The 21,391-nt window shown below is 40.3% G+C and overlaps 1 protein-coding gene across 1 annotated transcript in view; it reads right to left on the reverse strand.

Moving 5' to 3' along the window:
• The window catches only part of NELL2 (neural EGFL like 2), a 450,032-nt gene that overhangs the window by 143,067 nt on the left and 285,574 nt on the right, over window positions 1-21,391 (reverse strand). The window contains exon 13 of the mRNA XM_082256070.1: window positions 4,356-4,481. Coding sequence (XP_082112196.1) covers window positions 4,356-4,481 — 126 coding nt within the window. The remainder of the gene's footprint in view (window positions 1-4,355; window positions 4,482-21,391) is intronic.

Here is a 21,391-nt window from a genome sequence, read left to right on the forward strand (position 1 = left end):
TATATATATATATATATATATATATATATATATATATATATATATATATATATTTTTTTTTTTTTTTCTAGCACCAAAGTAGAAAAGTGTTTGTTACTTTTTTCTCTCATTTTTTACAAGGCAATATCACCAAAGTAGGCCTTGCTAGTCCTAAAATAAAAAAAATATATATATGTATTACTTTATTATGCAAAGTAATGGCAAGGTTATTGCCAAATAAATGTATCCATAGTACAAATGTAAGAATCTGGTTTATAGGAGTGTACATGTGTGAGAGCTGAAGTTATAAAAAGAACAAAAGTGTGTAGGACTTCATCACAGGATTCCTGCAGTTTCAGCAAAATTGAAAGTGTTGCCCGTCTATCAAGCACATGCAGCAGATAACTATGTCTGAAATTTCAGGCAGATCGTTCCCAACAGCAGTACTGTCAGTATCTGACTTTTCATTTTATCTTGTATATTAGTAGGACATAAGTACTAAGGATTATGTGAAATACAAATACAATAAGGTTCCCCTTGGGGCGGGACTTTTTAGGCACTATTTGATCAAAAGTACACAATTGTTAATTTTTGAAACTTTATTGAAAAATATAGTACAAAAGAATAAAATCAAAAGGGCAAGTTGATAAATACATTACATGTACAGTAGAATCTAAACCACATAACCCCCGGGTATTCACCCGACGCGTTTCGGAGTAGAAACACCAAACTCCTTCTTCAGGGGTGCCCGCAGAGGGTGGTATAGTTCACTGTAATGAATGGAAGAACTTGCCTGCCTGTGAAGGCTAAAAACAGGAAATCAGTATGCCATATCTGCTCCTTTGCCGAACATGACATAACATCTACTCTGCCACAGTGGATTCTCTTGCCCGGAAAACTGGTCTTTAAGGATTGCCTAATTTGGGGTTTCAGCTACTCCCACCCAGCCTCCTGCAGGAGTCTGGTTTGCAAGCAATCTCGAACATTTTGACACCTAAGAACTTCCTTGTTTTTCTGGATTCAACACCTAGAATCCATATACGGCACTCCAGCTGGCGAATGTTGGCATACTGATTTCCTGTTTTTAGCCTTCACAGGCAGGCAAGTTCTTCCATTCATTACAGTGAACTATACCACCCTCTGTGGGCACCCCTGAAGAAGGAGTTTGGTGTTTCTACTCTGAAACGCGTCGGGTTTAGATTCTACTGTACATGTAATGTATTTATCAACTTGCCCTTTTGATTTTATTCTTTTGTACTATATTTTTCAATAAAGTTTCAAAAATTAACAATTGTGTACTTTTGATCAAATAGTGCCTAAAAAGTCCCGCCCCAAGGGGAACCTTATTGTATTTGTATTTCTAGTCTGGGATGTGGCACTCAAGGGATCATTCCACATGAACAAAACATTCTCGATAAGGATTATGTGAACAACATCTAGAGAGAAGATATTTAAATTTAGACTCGAATAATTCAAATTACTTTCCAGTATCAATGGTTGGTTTTACAGTTTAATTGAACTTCATCAAACACTGCCAACTAATACGGCTAATAAACTATGCTACTGACATGTTTGGTTGCTATATAACATGTTTCTGCCGTGTTGCACTTTAATATGGAACACAGATGCCATATTATGGATGTACCATGGTATTCTGATCATATTACACACACATTTTGTACCAATAAGAGATTAAAACAGATGACCTTATGACCAAGACACTTTTTTTAGGTGATTATGTCAAATTGTGGGTGTTTTCAGGTGTGACTTTGAATGTGTTATATTGCAATCAACTAGCACTAAACAAACATATTATTTCCATAAAAATGCATATCCCCCACAACCCCAGGCAGGAATATTAATCCCTTAGTCAGATGTAAGGATGGGCAAAGGGATCAGCCCTAACTCATGCTCGTTTGACGAACACTCGAATTATTGGGGCGTTTGACCGTTTGTTTTGGTCCGCCGAATGACCACAATGCACTGTGCGGCCGCACAGTGCATTCAAAGTCCTGATTGACTGAAGCAAAAAAAAGGCTTTGCCCAATCAGGGCACAGATCACTCTCAGAGCTACGATTGTAGAAAGTAATGACTCTATCCAATCATGGCTCATTGCTCTTAGTCCCACCCCACACTATAAAAGTATTCTTTCAATAGCGGCCATTTGTAGTGGGATATCGGGGTGGAGAAAGATAGAACAGGGCTCTGTTCAATGCTACTAGGGAGTTAGAGTGCTATAATGTGCTAATCTGATTGTATGATCAACGTAGAAGATCAGTTTAATGTGAATCTAGTGATAGTTCATTTAGTGTGAGTGTAGTAACCATTCATTTTTAGTTTAGTGTGAATCTAGTGATAGTTCAGTGAGTGACCATTCATTTTTACTTTAGTGTCAGTTTGTTTTGTCAGGGCACGTTTGCTGCATTACACTTTTTGTAATCTCATGTTAAATCTCCTTTGTAACCCACAGGTCCATTCAGACTACAGGTAGGAGAAGCAGCAGTGTGCGCAGTTAGGGTTTTACTGCATTGCATGGTCTTTCAGTCTAACACAGTTTACAACAGTGCAGAGCATGGAATAATTTCACCAATGTGTTAATGTGCATTCGTTGTGTAAGGCCTTGAGGAAGAGAGGTAACTAAGGAAGCAAAAATTCAACAGGGATTTATTTTCTAGACACCCATCAGGAGGATGAGAGCCTTTGCAATGATTTCCATTGAACTGTGGCCAAGAAGGATACAACTATAACAGCAAAAACAAAGTGGAAAAGGATGAGAGCACCACAGGTTAGTGCATGTCCAGTAAAAGACTAATAGTCTTCATGAAAGGCCCAAGGTGTTAATTGTAAGAAACACATGTAATGACTGTGGTGTAACTGTAAATGGTCTTTTTAATATAATTTTGTATTGTAGCCAGCATCCAAGCCTTGATGATGGGAGAGTCTTGAACCCCTGAAACATTTTTTTATCAAAATAGATAAACTTTTACTGGAGTTGCATTAACCTGCGCTACTCATCTTTTTACATTTTGCTTACACTTTTCCGGGTACCCACAAAGATACCACACATAACAGAGAGGCTCCAGTAGACGTCCTTCCGATGAAACGCGTAGGGCGGAGTCTGAACGTCACACGTCACTTCCGGTTATGGAGTCTAGGGCCGCGGAACGAGGAAGCTTCCAGGCGCACGCTATACTGATCCAGATCAGCTCAACGAGTTAGTCTACACTGTTTTCCTATACCACTGTCTTGAACTTTTTACCAACTATGGGGTTATATTTCTGTCGGAGCATACAGATCATCAAGAACAACAGTTTCAAGCCCAACAGAAGCGGAACACTAACCCCAGAGCTGCTAACAGCCCATCGGCCCACACACAGGTCGTATTACAAGTGCGCCATCACCATCACACGGATGTGCACACGTTTCCTTTTTCTCCTTTGTTTTCACTTTACACTTGTTTATTTAAAACAAAACCAAGGATTTGGTCTTTGTTGAGACACCTCTTTGACACTTATTTGAGTTATTCATCACCACTAAGTGGTTTTTGCACATTATTTTTGAAAGATATATTCACTATCCCATCAGGATTTGTTCTGAGTTTTGTTAACAATATATGCACTTTTCTTTATTGTCTTTAACCTGCACTTTTTAATAAAATAATTTCCAAGCACTTTCTATTTATTGATCATTGCACCTTTATTTGATCCACAATATCACACCAGTATATATTTAGTGGGGCAGCACTGAGATTTACTCACTTTTTTGCACTTATCATTAGCACTACATATCACCCCACGTGTTGACCTACAAGTCATATTTATAGGTAGCACCTGTACCAGCCTCACGCACTTTTATAACAGAGAGCTGCCACTCTTGATCTGGAGAATAAACTTTTTTCCCCATTTTTATCTAGCACTGCAAACACTTTTTTCAACTATAGGAGTAAGGCAGAACATACATATATGAGGCATATGATTGATATCAAGCGTTACATTTTCCTCTAGAGTTTTGCTTTGAGTTAATTAGAACAAATTATCTTTTAGTCAATTAGAACAAAGTATTTTTATGAACACACTATGCTGCATTTTAAAAAAAAGGAAGAAATACAAGAACTTTCAACTAATCAGGATAGAAAAAGTTATTTTTCAATGCTATTTTCATAAAACTCCCTAAATCAATAGCAATGCTGAGAAAAAATAAATACTTTTGTAGTTTACCATCATGTTCCCAGTTATAGCATAAACAATCAAGAAATAAATATTACTTTGCAAGAGCTTTTGTAATATGTTGTAAACCCTTAATCCTGATTTGAATGCCTAGTTTCTTGTATGAATAAAAATACTTATGAAAATAACAAAATGTGTTCTTTCCTTACCTGTGCAGGAATAGTCATCAATTTTGATGTATCCAGGCTGGCAAATGCACATAAAAGAACCTGGAGTATTAACGCACACAGTGTTTTCTCGACAGTAGTGACGTCCTTCAGCACATTCATCAATATCTAGATGGGCAACAGAAACAGGACAAAAAAGATTAGTTACATAATCCGTGTGCTCTTGCGTTTTTTTTAAATGTTATTTTGTGCCAAACAGTAATTTTAGACAACGAGTGAAACCAATCAACAAGTAACTAATGCTAGCCACCCAACATTGCACTGTGCCAGATATCAAAAAGTCCCCTCACGTTACATCAATCTAAATTCTCAGCAATCCCCTGCAGTAAACATTGAGAAAGCATGCATCTGGGTACGTCAGCAAAATGTTGGCAAAATTACAGAAAGATGGGTTCCCCTAATACATATCCTATGGTACTGCCAGATGGTCAGATAATACTGGAACCAAGTCTTTAACCCACTCTTGGGAATTTCCCCCCGATATCTATAGCCCCCTCTGCAGAATTGGCTCTTTTTAATATTACACAGACACTGTCCCAAAATCACTAATTTAGAATGCTCATCATACACATTCTCTCTGTCAAACTTAACCTCATGAGACATTGGTGATCATACCCAATCTGTCTGATATACTGCATATAGAGATCCGAACCACAGTTATTCACTTGAACGCCTGTTTGATTCGAAAAACAACTTGTCTAAATGTAATTCCTATGTCAACCTTGGCTATACAAGGGTTGATTACTGATATAATGCCTTAAGCTTGTTATTCTCACTTACAGCCCTTACTGATACAAATTGATACTCTACAGCAATGATGGATTTATTCACATCATCCCAATTCTTCAACCAGTACCAGAAACTGGACGATTCTTTTGTTTCCCTTTTAAACGTATTGTTCTGATGTTTAGTATATATGTTTCGTATAATACCTCATCTCAATGATTCTATCCAGCATAACTCTTTGAAACCGCAGTGCCTTTAACTAGAATACTTGAGCAGTTCTCTTTGTTTGGTCTATTCTGTACATTTTTCCCTTATGTACAACCTATTTAAAACTTCAATATAACTTACTGGAATTAAAAATCCACAAAGTACCTCAAATGGTCACCTTAGATTTGTAATGCATATATTGTTTTCTGCATCACCAATTAAATTCAGACTTCCAAGTTAATGGCTATAGGAACTTTCTTAGACTTACACTTCTAGATGTACTGTACACCAGTCAGCAAGGAGCCTTGGGTAGAGGTTTATGTGAATGCCTCTACCTTGTAAGAAGGGGTTTTAGGATGACCAGAATACTGTGAAAAGGGTATGAATGGTAATTTCATTTATAGTGGTCCACTACTGCCAGGCATAGATAAAAAAGAATTTACTGAGCAGGTAGGTTGCGCTCTTCATGTAAATCATGATTTTTAGTGCAGTTACATTTATTTTTCTGAGCCCCCCCCCCCCCCCCCTCACTTGCAAAATACGTAACTGCAGTCATTTTCAGTGGTGAGGGCATTAACTTATATGAAACCCCAGAGCAGAATTTATATACTCTCTCAGATTCCAAGCCTTCATGTCTAAAATAATTCTATAAAATGAAGAACACCGAATCTGCTAGTTTTTATGTAAATCTGTCAGAATTTCATAAACTATAAACATATTTTACCATAAAATACTGACATCTAAATACATCACTATGCAGCCTAATTGCATTGTTTAGTGCAATGAAAATAGTTATGTAATAAATATTACAGAAATATATAGAGGTCTTATTATTTAACTACTATTAGGAAAGAAAAATAGGGTAAACATTAATGGATAGGAATCTTTATGCTTTTGTTCTTCCACGAAAAGTTTGATACACGTCAAAAATCAATTTTCAATCCTATAAAAATGCTTTAATCAGAATATAAACTAGCCACCTGGGAGAGGAGGGTAGCTCTATTTCTACACTGACAACTACAGCTTTAAAGGGATTGTAAACCCTTACATATATCCACTAAAGAGACAAACCTCAGGTAAAACACAGATGATAAACATCTACAGCCCTCTTCGCTACAGCCCTCTAAATCACACAGATAAAGGCTTTTTCTCAGCTCCAGAGGGCAGGGGGTGGGGATCTGATTGCACACACTGCACAGCATAGGGCAGGGAGTGGAGTGTAATCTGAGACCTGAGTGGAGGGAAATGGCACACTTCCCTCTACAGTCTCATAGGGAAACATGCACAGCTGAGGCAGTCAATCACCTGCTGTGTGCTGGAGGGATGGGTCCATCCCCTGGAACTCTGTGGTGTTGGCATAAGCTGTCAGAAATGACTCCTGCATAGCAGAGGGATAATAGATCAAATAGGAACCACAATTGGTGCATTGGATTTAGTCTGGCGAACACTATAGAGGGGTATGGTTTGTTCATTTTTCATATTAGAGGTTCACAACCAGTTTAAGATGTAGCTTTACTTGCTGAAGTGAATTGACAACCATTTATTGGAAGTATGAAGCAAGTCACAACTCAAGCGGTGTCATGTGGTCTTATTTCCACTGAGTCTTCAAAAGTTTTTAATGCAGAAGGTCTCCTTTGGCACTAAGAGTGAAGCTGTACTTTTGGAGGTGAATGTACTATTTGGACTATGAGGTGCCCCCATTGGTACACTGGTCAAATTTTGAGAAGCAGTGACTTAAACTATATCATCTCATTCTCAGCCACGACTTTGTAGATACCAGATGTATCAATTGATGCATGTTTACTATGAACACCTAAGGACCAGGAGTAACACTATCATGCTGAATTGTCACTGTGTAGGTTTCTGTGGAACTAAAAAGGATAGCATGGCAGGGATGTCCACCTTATCAGAGTGAAAAATGATCGATCGGTTGTGGAGTGGTCAATAACACATTTTTACATTTCATTATTAAGTATAGCCATTCTTTTACAGGGCAAATTTATTTTTGGGATTCACTACACTATATTCTCTTATACATGAAACTTTGAGTTTTAGAGGCTGGCTGGTCCATTCAAAAGCAACAGCAGTGGTGTCTACTTGACATTTAGTCCCCTCTCAAGCCAAGTAAATGCCACCCCAATGCAGAGAAAGCAAATGAGAGATTGAATAAAATTAGCTGCAGGAGATACCAGTATTTTTTTTTACCATTACTGTAGTTGTATATAAAGAATATCTACTGTTAGACTTGTGGTTTTGCCTGTTTTTATTATCTTACAGCAAAATGTTAGCTTATAAAAACAGGGAGTGTAAGTTGAGATTTCACCTGAAGATGACCAAGCATGGTCTTTTTAAAAGAAATATGTAGTTTGAGAGAAGATCAAGTGCTGAACACACAGTTGTGCTATGCTTGCTTAGATCTGTCTGTGTATGCTAGCCTGAAATCCTCTGGGGGTGGTGTATGAAGGCAGTAACGCTATACTTCCCAAAAGAAACATTACAGATTAATTCAGATTTTTCTTCTTCACTGCCACTTCATTCCTTTTTTGTAGTGCATTCTAAATAAGACAGCTACAATTATCTTTTTCCCCGTCAAGGCTTGTTTGCATTTTTGACATATTGAAGTATCTCTTGTGGCTAGTTATTAACGTGTATATCTGCTGAAAGTTTTTCCTCATTTTCTTGACACCTGAACGCTATGGCACATGCATGTACCCATATTCAGATGTCTAATTAATATCATACCTCATGGTTATGTTTGACCTCAATGGATGTTCAGTTCTATCCGACAACTGTATTAACTAGAATGCTCTATAGTATATACAGATCTTATGCAAGTCTGGAAAAAGTACATGTTAGTAAGCAAGGCTGAGTGCATACTGAAATGCATCTCCCCAAAAGTGGCAGGCAGGGAGAAGAGAGTGTTAAATAACCAAGGTTGCGCATAGACTGCCTGGAATCTGGCTGAAAACAGGCAGGGAGATATCTATATATCCAAAAATCATTGTGGCGTCAGGGTTATGCGCATGTTGTAACCACGCACATTATATGTGGTGGTGCTCTGTGGTGCCATTTACCGTAAATGGCAGCCCAACACACTTTCAAAAACACAATGCATGTTGCCCGGTGCTTTACATTGTGATAAAATGCAGCCTGTCTTACTTCTGTGTGCGCTTCACCACATTTATTGTAAACGGGCAGTTTATTCACCACAATGTGTACCAATTTGTGCATTGCAGCACACAGCATAGTGGTGTAAAAAGGCCCCAATGTTCATTGCAATGTTGTAGCTATTAGCCAGGATGCAGTTTGGAAAGGGTGGGGCTTAAAAAAGGGGTGCAAGGATTTACATATCCACAACTCTGGCATAATCTCAATTGCATGTGTTTGAAGTCCCTGTGCTGATTCTATGTGCATTTACAGCATGCCACATTCAACAATCTGTATTGTGAACACAAGCTTCACACTGCAATAAAAGAACCTAAACAGCAGTTCCATAGAAGCCCCAACTAGAAATGGCACTCTGCTGGACCTGGTAATCATAAGCCATGCAGAACTTATTACTAATGTTCATATAAAAAAATATATATATATCTGGGTAGCGGTGACCATAACACGATTTCATTTAATGTTAGCTGCAAGAGCAAGCTCATACTGGATATACAAAAAGAATTAACTTTACCACTTAGTGTAGACTGGGAGGGAATATTGTCATCGAAGAACACAGAACAGAAATGGATATGGAAATGCTTCAAATCAACTGTATGCAAAATATAATCCCATAGGCAAGAAGTTTACAAAGCAAAAAAAAAACAAGTGGCCCAAAGCCAAAGTTAAAAAAGAATTTAAAATCATAAGAAAAGAGCATTTAAATATAAAAATGAAGGAACACTATTGTCATTTAAAAGTTGCAAACATAAACTCCAAACAAATCTTGAAATATATGAACGGTAACCAGGTCAGGTCTAAGCATGTAGGTCCTTTACAAAATAATTTATAGAGGGTGACTGCAGACAAGAGAAGTCAAATTTATAAAATACCTTCTTCAGCTTTGAGAGAAGCTCCAATCTATACTTGGGATAGTATTGACATAGGCCCAAATGAACCACTATGGTTCAAAATTGAAATTTGTCCATAAACCTTTAGAGAGAATAAAGCACCTGGACCAGATGGCATACACTTACGTGTCTTAAAATTTCTTAAAATGTCTGCTATTTCAAAGTTATATTTTTTTTTTGGAACTCTTTAATCACTGGCGTAGTACTCATGAACTGGCGTAAGGCAAATGTGGTGCCTATATTTAAAATAGGATCAAAGTCTATATCGAATAACTATAGACTGGTTAGTTTAACTTCTATATTTAAAAATATACTGGAGAGTTTAATAAAGAACCACATGGATGAATTTTTGCTAGAAAGTATTTTAAGCAATAGGCAGCATGGATTCAGGAAAGACAGAAGTTGTCAAACAAATCCGATTTGTATTTATGAGGAAGTAAGCAAAATTTAGACAAAGGAGTAGCTGTGAATATAGTGTACTTCGATTTTTCAAAACTGTTTAACACAGTTCCCCACACACGGCTAATGTGTAAGTTAAAATCTACAGGCTTAAAAAATTCAGTTTGTAAATGGTTAGAAAACTGGCTAAAACATATTTAGAGAAAAGTGATTAACCGCTTGCTGACCGCCGCACGACTATTTACTGCGGCAGTCAGCCCCGTACAGGCAAAGTGACGTAGGACTACATCGCTAGCCTGTGAGCCTCTAGGGGGTGAGCGCGCGCCGTCGGAGGCGCGCTCCCACCCCCGCTCGTTCTCTAACAAGTCCGCGTGTGTGACCGGCGGACCCGATGTCCGCCGGTCACTCGCGATCTCCCCGTGGAGAGGGAGAAAGGCAGGCGGCTACTGTAAACAAAGCCACCTGTCATTCTCCCTAACTGCAGAGATCATACGATCCTGCTATGTAGGATCGTATGTCTCTGTGGTTACATCACTAGCCACACCCCTTTACAGTTAGAAGCGCGCCCCTAGGGACACACTTAACCCCTGCATCACCAATAAAGAAACAACTATAGGTGTCCCTGGGGAATTTGAGTGGAAGGGCTGGAGATGGTAAGTGTAGTAATGAAAGGTATAGAAAGGAATATATAAAATTTCAACATTTATTTATTTATATTAAAATTCAACAAAATACAAGAAATAACATATTTAGACTTTAAAATAACATTCCATATACATATCCTGATAGGGATAATACATTAGGGGTTCATGAAGCAGGGAAGTGTATCCTCCAACATGTTTCGGAATTTTTGTTCATCTAATTCCTTCTTCAGGGAAGTTTATATACACATAACCGTGCATTCACCACCTGTGTATCTACGGATGTATAGAATGTAAGCAATATTATTTAGAACAAATACATGAGCATAGAGGCAAACAATATATCTTATCATCCATGAGGGATCCCCAAGTCCCATAAGGGTAGGGAATACCCATAATAGGTATGTGTCTGTATACACAAGTATATCCTTAAGAGTAAACAGTAACTATGAAGATGTCAACTTACCCCTAGAGGGAGTATGGAGCAAAAAGCATCCTTTTAGTTGTCTCCTCACAGAAGGTATACTGCAAACGTGGCTGTTTGTATGGCAAAGGATACCTTATATTCATGCAGTCTGACTGTGCAGCTCTGTAGTTTGAATGTGCAACAAGTATATGGACTTGAGAGAATACAAGTCCCTCCACACGTTGTCAGGGTATTAACCACTTGCCGACTGCCTAACGCCGATCTACGTCGGCAGTCAGCCCCTCACAGGCAAAGTGACGTAGGGCTACGTCACTAGCTTGTGAGGGTCTAGGGAGCGAGCGCGCGCCCCCGGAGGCGCGCTCCCGCTCCCGCGTGGTCACGGACCCCCCCGCGCGTGTGACCGGCGGACCCGATGTCCGCCGGTCACTCGGCGATCGGCGGGGGAGAGGGAGAATGTCAGGCAGCTTGTGTAAACAAGCTGCCTGTCATTCTCCTTGCTGTTAGGATACTGATCACTCGGATCTAGTATGTAGATCCGTTGATCAGTGTCCATACAGCTCAAGCCCCAGCCAATCACAGTAGAAAGCACGCCCCTAGAGATACACACAGCCCCTCCCTCCCAAATAAAGTTAACCCCTTCACTACCAGTGTATTTTTACAGTAACAGTGCATATATATAGCACTGATTACTGTAGAAATGTCACTGGTAACCCCAAAAGTGTCAAAAATGTCAGTCAAGGGTCCGATCTGTCCGCCCCAATGTCGCAGTACCGCAAAAAAAATCGCAGATCGCCGCCATTACACGTTAAAAAAAAAAACAACAAAAATGACAGAAATCTTTCCCTTTGTTAGTAAACGCGATAACTTTTGCGCAAACCAATCAAAATACGCTTTTTGCGATTTTTTTTACCAAACATAGGTAGCATAAAACAAATTGGCCGAAAAAGTAAAAAAATTTTGATTTTTAAATTTTTTTTTGGGGAATTTCATATAAAAAAATGTGAAAAATATTGCTATTTTTGCAAAATTGACGCTCTTTTTTTGTTTATAGCGCGTGATCAAAAAATCGCACAGGTGATCAAATACCACCAAAAGAAATCTCTGTTTGTGGGGAAAAAAGGACGCCAAATTCGTTTAGGTACAGCGTCGCACGACCGCGCAATTGTCCGTTAAAGTCACGCAGTGCCGAATCGCAAAATACCCCCTGGTCGGAATGGGGGTAAAATCTTCCGGGGCTTAAGTGGTTAATGTTAGTACCGGCGGTACATATTTATGGCTAAATATTTTCTTCCCCCACTTGTGCATTTTGATAGGTGTGGACTCATCCGCCCTATGTGCTCCTCGTGAACACAATGTGCATATGGCCATTGGGGATTTGAGTGAACCGCCGGTACTAACATTAATACCCTGAGAACGTATGGAGGGACTTGTATTCTCTCAAGTCCATATACTTGTTGCACATTCAAACTACAGAGCTGCACAGTCAGACTGCATGAATATAAGGTATCCTTTGCCATACAAACAGCCACGTTTGCAGTATACCTTCTGTGAGGAGACAACTAAAAGGATGCTTTTTGCTCCATACTCCCTCTAGGGGTAAGTTGACATCTTCATAGTTACTGTTTACTCTTAAGGATATACTTGTGTATACAGACACATACCTATTATGGGTATTCCCTACCCTTATGGGACTTGGGGATCCCTCATGGATGATGAGATATATTGTTTGCCTCTATGCTCATGTATTTGTTCTAAATAATATTGCTTACATTCTATACATCCGTAGATACACAGGTGGTGAATGCACGGTTATGTGTATATAAACTTCCCTGAAGAAGGATTTAGATGAACAAAAATTCCGAAACATGTTGGAGGATACACTTCCCTGCTTCATGAACCCCTAATGTATTATCCCTATCAGGATATGTATATGGAATGTTATTTTAAAGTCTAAATATGTTATTTCTTGTATTTTGTTGAATTTTAATATAAATAAATAAATGTTGAAATTTTATATATTCCTTTCTATACCTTTCATTACTACACTTACCATCTCCATCCCTTCCACTCAAATTCCCCAGGGACACCTATAGTTGTTTCTTTCATGAATTCAGTGGGGAAGGGATTTTGGGCTGGTTCGGCATAGCCTTGTACCAACCATTCAATTTGCATCACCAATAAAGTTAACCCCTTCCCTGCCAGTGTCATTTTTACAGTAACAGTGCATATGTATAGCACTGATTACTGTAGTAATGTCCCTGGTACCCCCAAAAGTGTAAAAAATGTCAGTCAAGGGTCTGTCCACCGCAATGTCGCAGTCCCGGAAAAAAAAAAAAAAACGCAGATCGCCGCCATTACTCGTTAAAAAAAAAAAAAAACACCATGACAAAAATCTTTCCCTTAGTTAGTAAACGCAATAACTTTTGCGCAAACCAATCAAAATACGCTTATTGCGATTTTTTTTACCAAACATATGTAGCAGAAAACAAATTGGCTAAAAATGTTAAAAAATTTAGATTTTTACATTTGTTTTTGGGGAATTTCATATAAAAAATGTGAAAAATATTGTTATTTTATCCAAATTGTCGCTCTTTTTTTGTTTATAGCGCAAAAAGTAAAAAATCGCACAGGTTATCAAATACCACCAAAAGAAAGCTCTGTTTCTGGGAAACAAAAGGAAGTCAATTTAATTTGGGTACAGCGTCGCACGACTGCGCAATTGTCCATTAAAGTCACGCAGTGCTGAATCGCAAAATAGGGCCTGGTCAGGAAGGGGGTAAAATCTTACGGGGCTTAAGTGGTTAAAGGATAAGTTCACCTTTAAAGAAAAAATAGATAAATGGCCATTTTTTTGCAGGTAAAATAATGTGCATTTATACTATTTTGTTTGTTTTTTTTGTAGGAGCCTGGAAAGCATTGCACCCTCGATTAGCAGATTATGGGTACAATGCAGGGCTCCTGCAGACTGTTAGTAGAAGCGGTCTGGGGGTCTGAACATGGCCACGTGAGGACGCTCTGAGACAACGAGCTCCGGACCTTACCTCGCCGGACCCGACAACTTACAGCGTAGTACTCCGGCATGACCCCCGGCAAAGAGAGAGGAGGAAAGCGTGGGACGCGCTCCACTGCCCGCACACCAGGCAAAAGGAGGAAAGGGGAGGCGATATCCCAATTCTTCCGAACACCTCAACAGGCAAGCGGGGCGGATTCGGGCACTACCCTATCGGAAGACAGCAGAAGGGAGGAGGGGGGAGAGAGAGAGCTGAGCCACTCTGAGACACCTATGGCAAACACGGCTCCTATCCCCACGATGGCTACCTCTCCTGGATCAGTAACTGCAGACCTTCAAACACAGACACCGCAAAATCAAACAGATTCAGAGATCAGTGCACTATTAAGGGCTCTCCCGACTCGTTCGGAGATAGAGTCACTAGTGCTCCGTATTGAAGAAACACATCGGCGGGATCTGCAGGCGGTGAAGGCTGATGTACAGGCAGCTTCAGAGAGGATACAGGCAGGTGAGCAATCAGCAGCTGTATTGGAAGCAAGAGTAACAGCATTGGAGGAAGCACAGAGAGAATCTGCCAGCACAGCTATTTCTGTCCAACTCCACCTGGAAGAAATAGAGGACAGGAGTAGACGAAATAACTTACGGATCAGAGGCATATCAGAAACCATAGGAAGAGAGGTTATGCAGGAGACAGTGGCGGCCATCTTCCAAAAAGTTTTGGGCTCGACTACACCAGAGACAGTCGAATTGGACAGAGTCCATAGAGCCCTGGGACCTAGATCTATCAACCCAGACAGACCGAGGGATGTGATATGCAGAGTGCATCACTATACTCAAAAAGAAGCAATATTACGGAAAGCATGGGATCTGAAGACAGTTGACCTAGACGGCGTGGCTATTAAAATCCTGCCAGATTTATCAAAAGCAACATTACAACGCAGAGCCATTCTCCGCCCAGTTTTAGATGTTGCTCGGCGTGAAGGGTGCACATACCGATGGGGATACCCTCTGGCAGTATTTTTACGGAAAGGCACCCGCGCATTCACGTTGAGGAAGCCATCAGAGTTACCAGCTTTTTTTGCCTTCATAGGAGTGAATCCTATCCAGATTCAGGACTGGCTGACCACACCACTCCGCACAGAAGGAAGACAGAGGGAAGAGACATCTCATAGAGATCATAACAACCATCCTCAAAGGCAACAGGTGGAACCCCAAGCGGAGCTGGCGGATGGGTCGCGTGAGTCATAACTTTAATCCGATAAACTATACCTTTTGCAAAAGTATCACACTGTTTATCGTAACTATGGAACCCGAGACTATCATGAGTAAAGCAAGTCTTTGGAATCGGGGGGAGTGGGGTGGAATGGAGGTGAGGAGATTTTAAGTCAGTTTGTTGCCCTTGGATATGGAACTAGACTGATATGAGGGGCTGATAACTGATAAGATTAACAGGACTTGAAGAATACTGCCATCGCGGGAGGGAGGGGAGAAGGATGAAGAGGACACTTCAAGGTGGGACAGCATCAGTGAAAAGTTAAATGTAGAAGAGGGGGAGTTGTCTGATGATCGGACTGTATGTGATCTGGGGGGGGGGGGGGGAGGGAGAGATTGGGACGGGGAAGTTTGGTGCTGCTGGGGGTTGGCAGAGACTGGGGACGGGCATGGGGAGATGGTCGGGGACTGTGGTGTTGATTTGCTGGGACTGGGGGGTGCGGAGCCTGGTGCAGGTGCGCATGGTGGCCAGTCGGCTTCTAACTTCAGCCTTTTTTAATTAAGAAAAATAAAACTGGAGGCTGATTGGTTTCTGTGCGGGGCTGGGCCGGGTTTCTCGCCCTCCGGTTTTGGTGGGTCGGCTCCGATGGCATGTTATAGAATATGGTCAGAGGCTGTATATATGCTATATAGAGTTGTTGTAGACTGGGGAGATGTTTCAGGAGAAATAAACTAAGAGCACCTTTTACATGCGATGAATAGAAAGCACTGCTATTGCAGGACAGAGGGGAAAAACAGACTGCTGGCCTTAAGGGCCGTATAAGTGTCAGGGGGCAGCAGGTTGGGCACCAGGGGTCTAGAGCAACTATTCAGATTTTTATTTATTTTTTTTTTTTTTTTTTTTTTTTTTTTTTTTTTTTTTTTTTTTTTTTTTAGAACACCTATCTCTCATTCCCACTGAGCGGGGCGGAGCGCAATTTTTGCAGTTTCCGCTGCCGAGAGATGTATACCCTGATTCCGAGCTGTGCTAAGCCGCTTTTTTTTTTTTTTTTTTTTTTTTTTTTTTTTTTTTTTTTGGGGCCCATTTGTTGGGGTACCGGGTGCATTGGTATCGTGCCAGCGGGGCGGGGCTGCACTGTTGGGCTGGGGTGCTGTTGGCGGTGGAGGGGCAGGCCTGATCAGGGTGTACAGTTCCGGGCCGTAAAGCTCAGTGGAAACAAGGCATTGTAGCTGGACCTTCCAATTCTTTCCGACAGTTTTTATGTGGTAGTACTTATTAAAGGTAAGCTGGCCGCACACTGATTGGGATTCGACCGGTTCAGTGGTAATCGGCCGGATTTCCATCAGTGTATGGCTGTCCCCTTGGGACGGAGGATGGTCATTTGACCGGCTTCTGTAGGAGGGACATGTGGGAAAAAGTTTTTTTTTTTTTTTTTTTTTTTTTTTTTTTTTTTTTTTTTTTTTTTTTTCTCTGATCAGCAACTGCAGACACTGATCTGCGCATTCTGACAGCGCCGAGTCCTGCTGTCTATTCACAGTTGGGGGGGATGCCTTCATTTAGCTCGCTTGGGTGGATGGTGGAATCACTTTATTTGATTATTATATATATATATATACATTTTTTTTTTTTTTTTTCTTTAACTGTTTATGGGTGTTATTTTCAGTAGGGTTAAATAGGCATTGGAAGGTTGTATTTCTGGAACTGCACTTTTCTGTGACTTACAAAGTATCACATTCGTGAAAACAATTGAAAGGGCAAGTGGCTGCAGAAAGGAACATGTTGTTCATAAATGCAGCCTAAACCTGAAAAAGTAATGTTAGAAGCAGAATGGGTTTTTTCTGAGCTTACTTCCTTGTTTGTGTTGATTCCTGTTCTCTATTTGAGTAAGAATGCACAATATACTTTTATTTTGGAGAGCATGAATCAAATACAGACCTCTGAGGGTGCATGGACATTTCTGATATTGGGTCATCGAGGCTGTCCATCATACCCACTGACCAAGTAGCCAGGACCTGGAGCAGGAGGGTGTATGACTAAGCAGCAGTGTTAAGGCTTAGAAATTACTAGGGCGAGACCTTTGTTAAAAGTATAAATAGCCCAGATAGATTAACAGAATGTAAAAAGGGAGTCTTTATAAAGAAAAAGACATAACTATACAATTTTTAATTCTTACTAGGGTTATGCAATGCCCCACTCTGACCTTCCTCACCATCATTCTCTTTGATTCCCCTTCTGGGCCCCGTCACCCAATCCCCCCCCCCCCCCTTTTCCCTTTCCCCCTTTTTTTTTTTTTTTTTTTTTTTTTTTTTTTTTTTTCTCTCTCCTCTTTCCATCATCCTGTTGGTCCCACTCCCCACAAAGACAGGGGATGAAAGCGCACAGGGTAAAATGTTGATGATAAATAAGATGGTAATAGCAATAAGAAAAATAAAATATAGATTTAACGCATATTTTGTTTAAAAACCCCGAAAGGGGAAAGTCGGGTCGGGGGGGGGGGGGAGGGACCGGAGACTCCTCAGTGGCCGTCTTCAACCATCGCTCCCTTGAGGCACGCGTCCGGATTAAAGGTCTTTGACCAGCGGATGCCTAAAACGCCTCATTTTTGGGGAAAAGAGAGGGAGAGGGAATTATTTTTCTCTTCTTTTTTCTTATCCCCCTTGTTTTTTCTTTTGCTTCTGTTTTTTCTTTTTTTTTCTTTTTTTTTTTTTTTTTTTTTTTTTTTTTCTTTTTTTTTTTTTTTTTTTTTTTTTCTCTTTCTCCTCACCTTTTTTGTTAACTTATTTTTTCCTTTATTCCTAATTGTTTAAATCCACAACATGGATACCATAAGAATTTGTTCATTAAATGCTAAGGGGTTAAATATCCCAGAGAAGCGAAGGATGTTGTTTTCAGATTTAAAAAGTTCACACATTGACATAGCATATATACAAGAGACCCACTTTAAAGAAGTGAGAACACCACTACTCAGAAATAGGTTCTACCCTTTGATTTACCACTCTACTAGCTTGAATAGTAGAACCAAGGGAGTGTCTATAATGATATCTGGACAAGTGCCGTGGACATGTTCCCAAGTTAATGCAGATCCAGAAGGTAGATTCCTTTTTTTAAAAGGAAATATAGGAAATGTTAAAGTGACCTTGGCCTCCATATATGCCCCGAATAGCCAACAAGACATCTTTCTGACAAGAAGCTTGGAACTACTTCAAGAGTTTAAGGAAGGTCAATTGATCTTGGGAGGGGATTTAAATCTGCCTCTGATTCCATCAGAGGACACCTCATCAGGTACCTCCTCAGTGCCACCTAGAATCAGGAAAAAGATTGCGACACAACTATACAGGGCACAATTGATCGATATATGGCGGTTATTACATGCGGGGGAGAAGGATTTTACATACTTCTCACCTCCATTTGCAGTATACTCCAGGTTAGATTACTTTCTCATTCCACATGCACAATTACATTCAGTACAGTCGGTGGAGATAGGGTCCATAACATGGTCAGATCACGCACCATTGACACTCATATATAAATTACAAGAGACCCCACTTACTAGGTCACAGACATGGTCCATGAATACGAGTCTTCTACAAGATGAAACCGTGGTTACAGAGATAGAAAGAGAACTTCAATCATATTTCCACACAAACGTAGATGGGGAGACAGGTATGGGAGTAATATGGGAGGCCCATAAGGCTGTGATCAGGGGAATTCTTATCAAGCATGGTGCACGGCTAAAGAAACTCCGGACACAGCAGATGACACGACTCCTTCAAACATTACATGATTTGGAATCAAGACACAAACACGCCCCCAATGATGAAAGATTGAAGGAATTAACCATTATACGTAGACAAGTAGTAGATCTTATGCAATATAAAGCTAAAGTTGCACTCCAGAGAGGCCGCAAGGCAGTATATGAATCGGGAGATAAATGTGGGAGGATGTTAGCACGCACCATAGGAGACACAAGAAAGAGGGCCTATATCCCAAAACTTATAACTTCAACAGGTCAAAAAATTGAAAAACCCGAGGACATAGTAAAAGAATTCCGAAATTACTACCGGTCACTTTATAATCTGAAAGAACAGCCTGTGACCTCAGAGGAGATGGTTAATTACCTCACCAAGTCTGGTATGCCCAGTCTGCCGGAAGAGGCGAGGGAAGATTTGTCAGCCAAAATATCACTAGGGGAACTGCAGATAGCAATTAAAAATACTAAGGCAGGGAAAGCGCCAGGGCCAGACGGATTACCAATATATTATTACAAGACCTTTTTTTCAATCTTAGGCCAACGGATGATTGATCTGTTTAATGAATCGAGTTTAAACTCACCTTTACACAGAGATATGTTACGTGCACATATATCGGTACTCCCAAAAGAAGGAAAAGATCCAACAGCATGCCCCAGTTACAGGCCTATATCATTACTCAACGTTGATCTGAAACTTTTTTCAAAAATTATTGCCACCAGATTACAAAATTACCTACCTTCTTTGATACATTTGGACCAGGTGGGCTTTGTACCCACCCGAGAGGCACGGGACAACACGGTGAAGGCTTTAAATCTTCTGCATCTGGCACACGAATCTAAACAGGCAAGTGCCTTCGTGGGAACGGACGCAGAAAAAGCCTTCGACCGGGTAAGCTGGAAGTTCATGTTTAATGTATTGCAATACATAGGGGTTGGTCATAGGATGAGAGACTGGATATTACAACTGTACTCCGCCCCTACAGCCCGGGTTAAGGCGAACGGGGTATTGTCGGAGGAGTTCAGGATCTCAAATGGAACAAGACAGGGCTGCCCATTATCCCCTCTTTTATTTACGCTTACGTTAGAGCCCTTTCTTTGTACCATTCGGAATAATTCTGACATTAGTGGCATAATAACGGCAGGAACACAACAGAAGCTTTCAGCATATGCAGATGATATGTTATTTACTATTACTAAACCCTTAATTTCTCTCCCAAACCTATTACAGGAATTTCGTCATTATGGAGTATTATCAAATTTAAAGATTAACTTAAGCAAATCTGAGGCTATGGGAATAGGAACACCTCCATCACTCACAACATTATTGCATACAAACTTTAATTTAAAATGGACTAAGGTAGCTCTAAAATACCTGGGGACTCTGCTGCCCCCGGAACCTTCCCAGGTATATACACTTAATTTTCCACCACTATTGAGTAAGATCTCCGACCAATTGCGAAGATGGCAAACGGGACTGAGTTCCTGGTTTGGAAGGTGCAATATACTTAAAATGACGATTCTACCAAAGTTCCTGTATTTGCTTCAGGCTTTGCCCATTTCTATCCCATCTGGATACTTTAGACAGATACAGATAGCATTCTCAAGATTTATTTGGGCCAAGCGGAGACCAAGAATACAGAAACTTCTACTCGCTTTGCCTAAAGAAAAGGGAGGATTAGCTGTACCAGATCTCTTAAAATATTATCAGGCAGCACATTTGAGCAGATTTATAGATTGGTGCCATCACACAGAGATCAAAATTTGGCCTAATATAGAACAGGCGCAATGTGAAATACCATTGAATAGATCTCCATGGTGTATGGGTACATTGCCTCGAGATATGATGCGACACCCAACAGTGGGGACAACAATTCGGATATGTGCTAAACTTTTCAATAAATTAGCTCTTTCTACAAAATACTCGCCATTAACACCTATATTGGGAAACCCAAAGTTTACCCCAGGCTATCAGGATAGCTATTTTTGTAGCTTGAAGAGGGCGGGGATATTCCAGGCTGCTCATTTTATAGAGTCAGGAGCCTGGGTATCAGTAAATACTTTGATTACTCAAGGAGGGAGGTACGGATTAGATCATTGGAGGGCACTCCAATTGACACACTTCTTACAATCATTACCCCTCCCTAAAGAGTTTGATAAAACACCTACCCTCTTTGAGAATATGTGTTTACAAACAGGTACGATATCACACGTACTTTCAAAGACTTACTCACTGATAGTCACACCAAATGCAGAATACAGACCCCAATATATTAACAAATGGGAGAAAGAATTGAATCATAAATTTTCAACTAAACAATTACAACATATAATAAAATTCACGTTCAAATCTTCCATCTGTACACGAACGCAGGAGACAAATTATAAATTATTATCTAGATGGTATTATACGCCGACACGTCTCCATGCAATCTCGCCACAGACGTCGGAAAAATGTTGGAGATGTCAGGAAGAAAAAGGGACCTTATTACACATTTTTTGGAAATGCCCCAGGTTGGAGGGGTTCTGGAGACAAATAAGAGAAGTAGCACAGAGATTTATTGAACAAATAATACCAGACGATCCAATATT

The sequence above is a fragment of the Pelophylax lessonae genome, assembly GCF_965119305.1.
Source record: "Pelophylax lessonae genome assembly, chromosome: 4".
Taxonomy (NCBI): domain Eukaryota; kingdom Metazoa; phylum Chordata; class Amphibia; order Anura; family Ranidae; genus Pelophylax; species Pelophylax lessonae.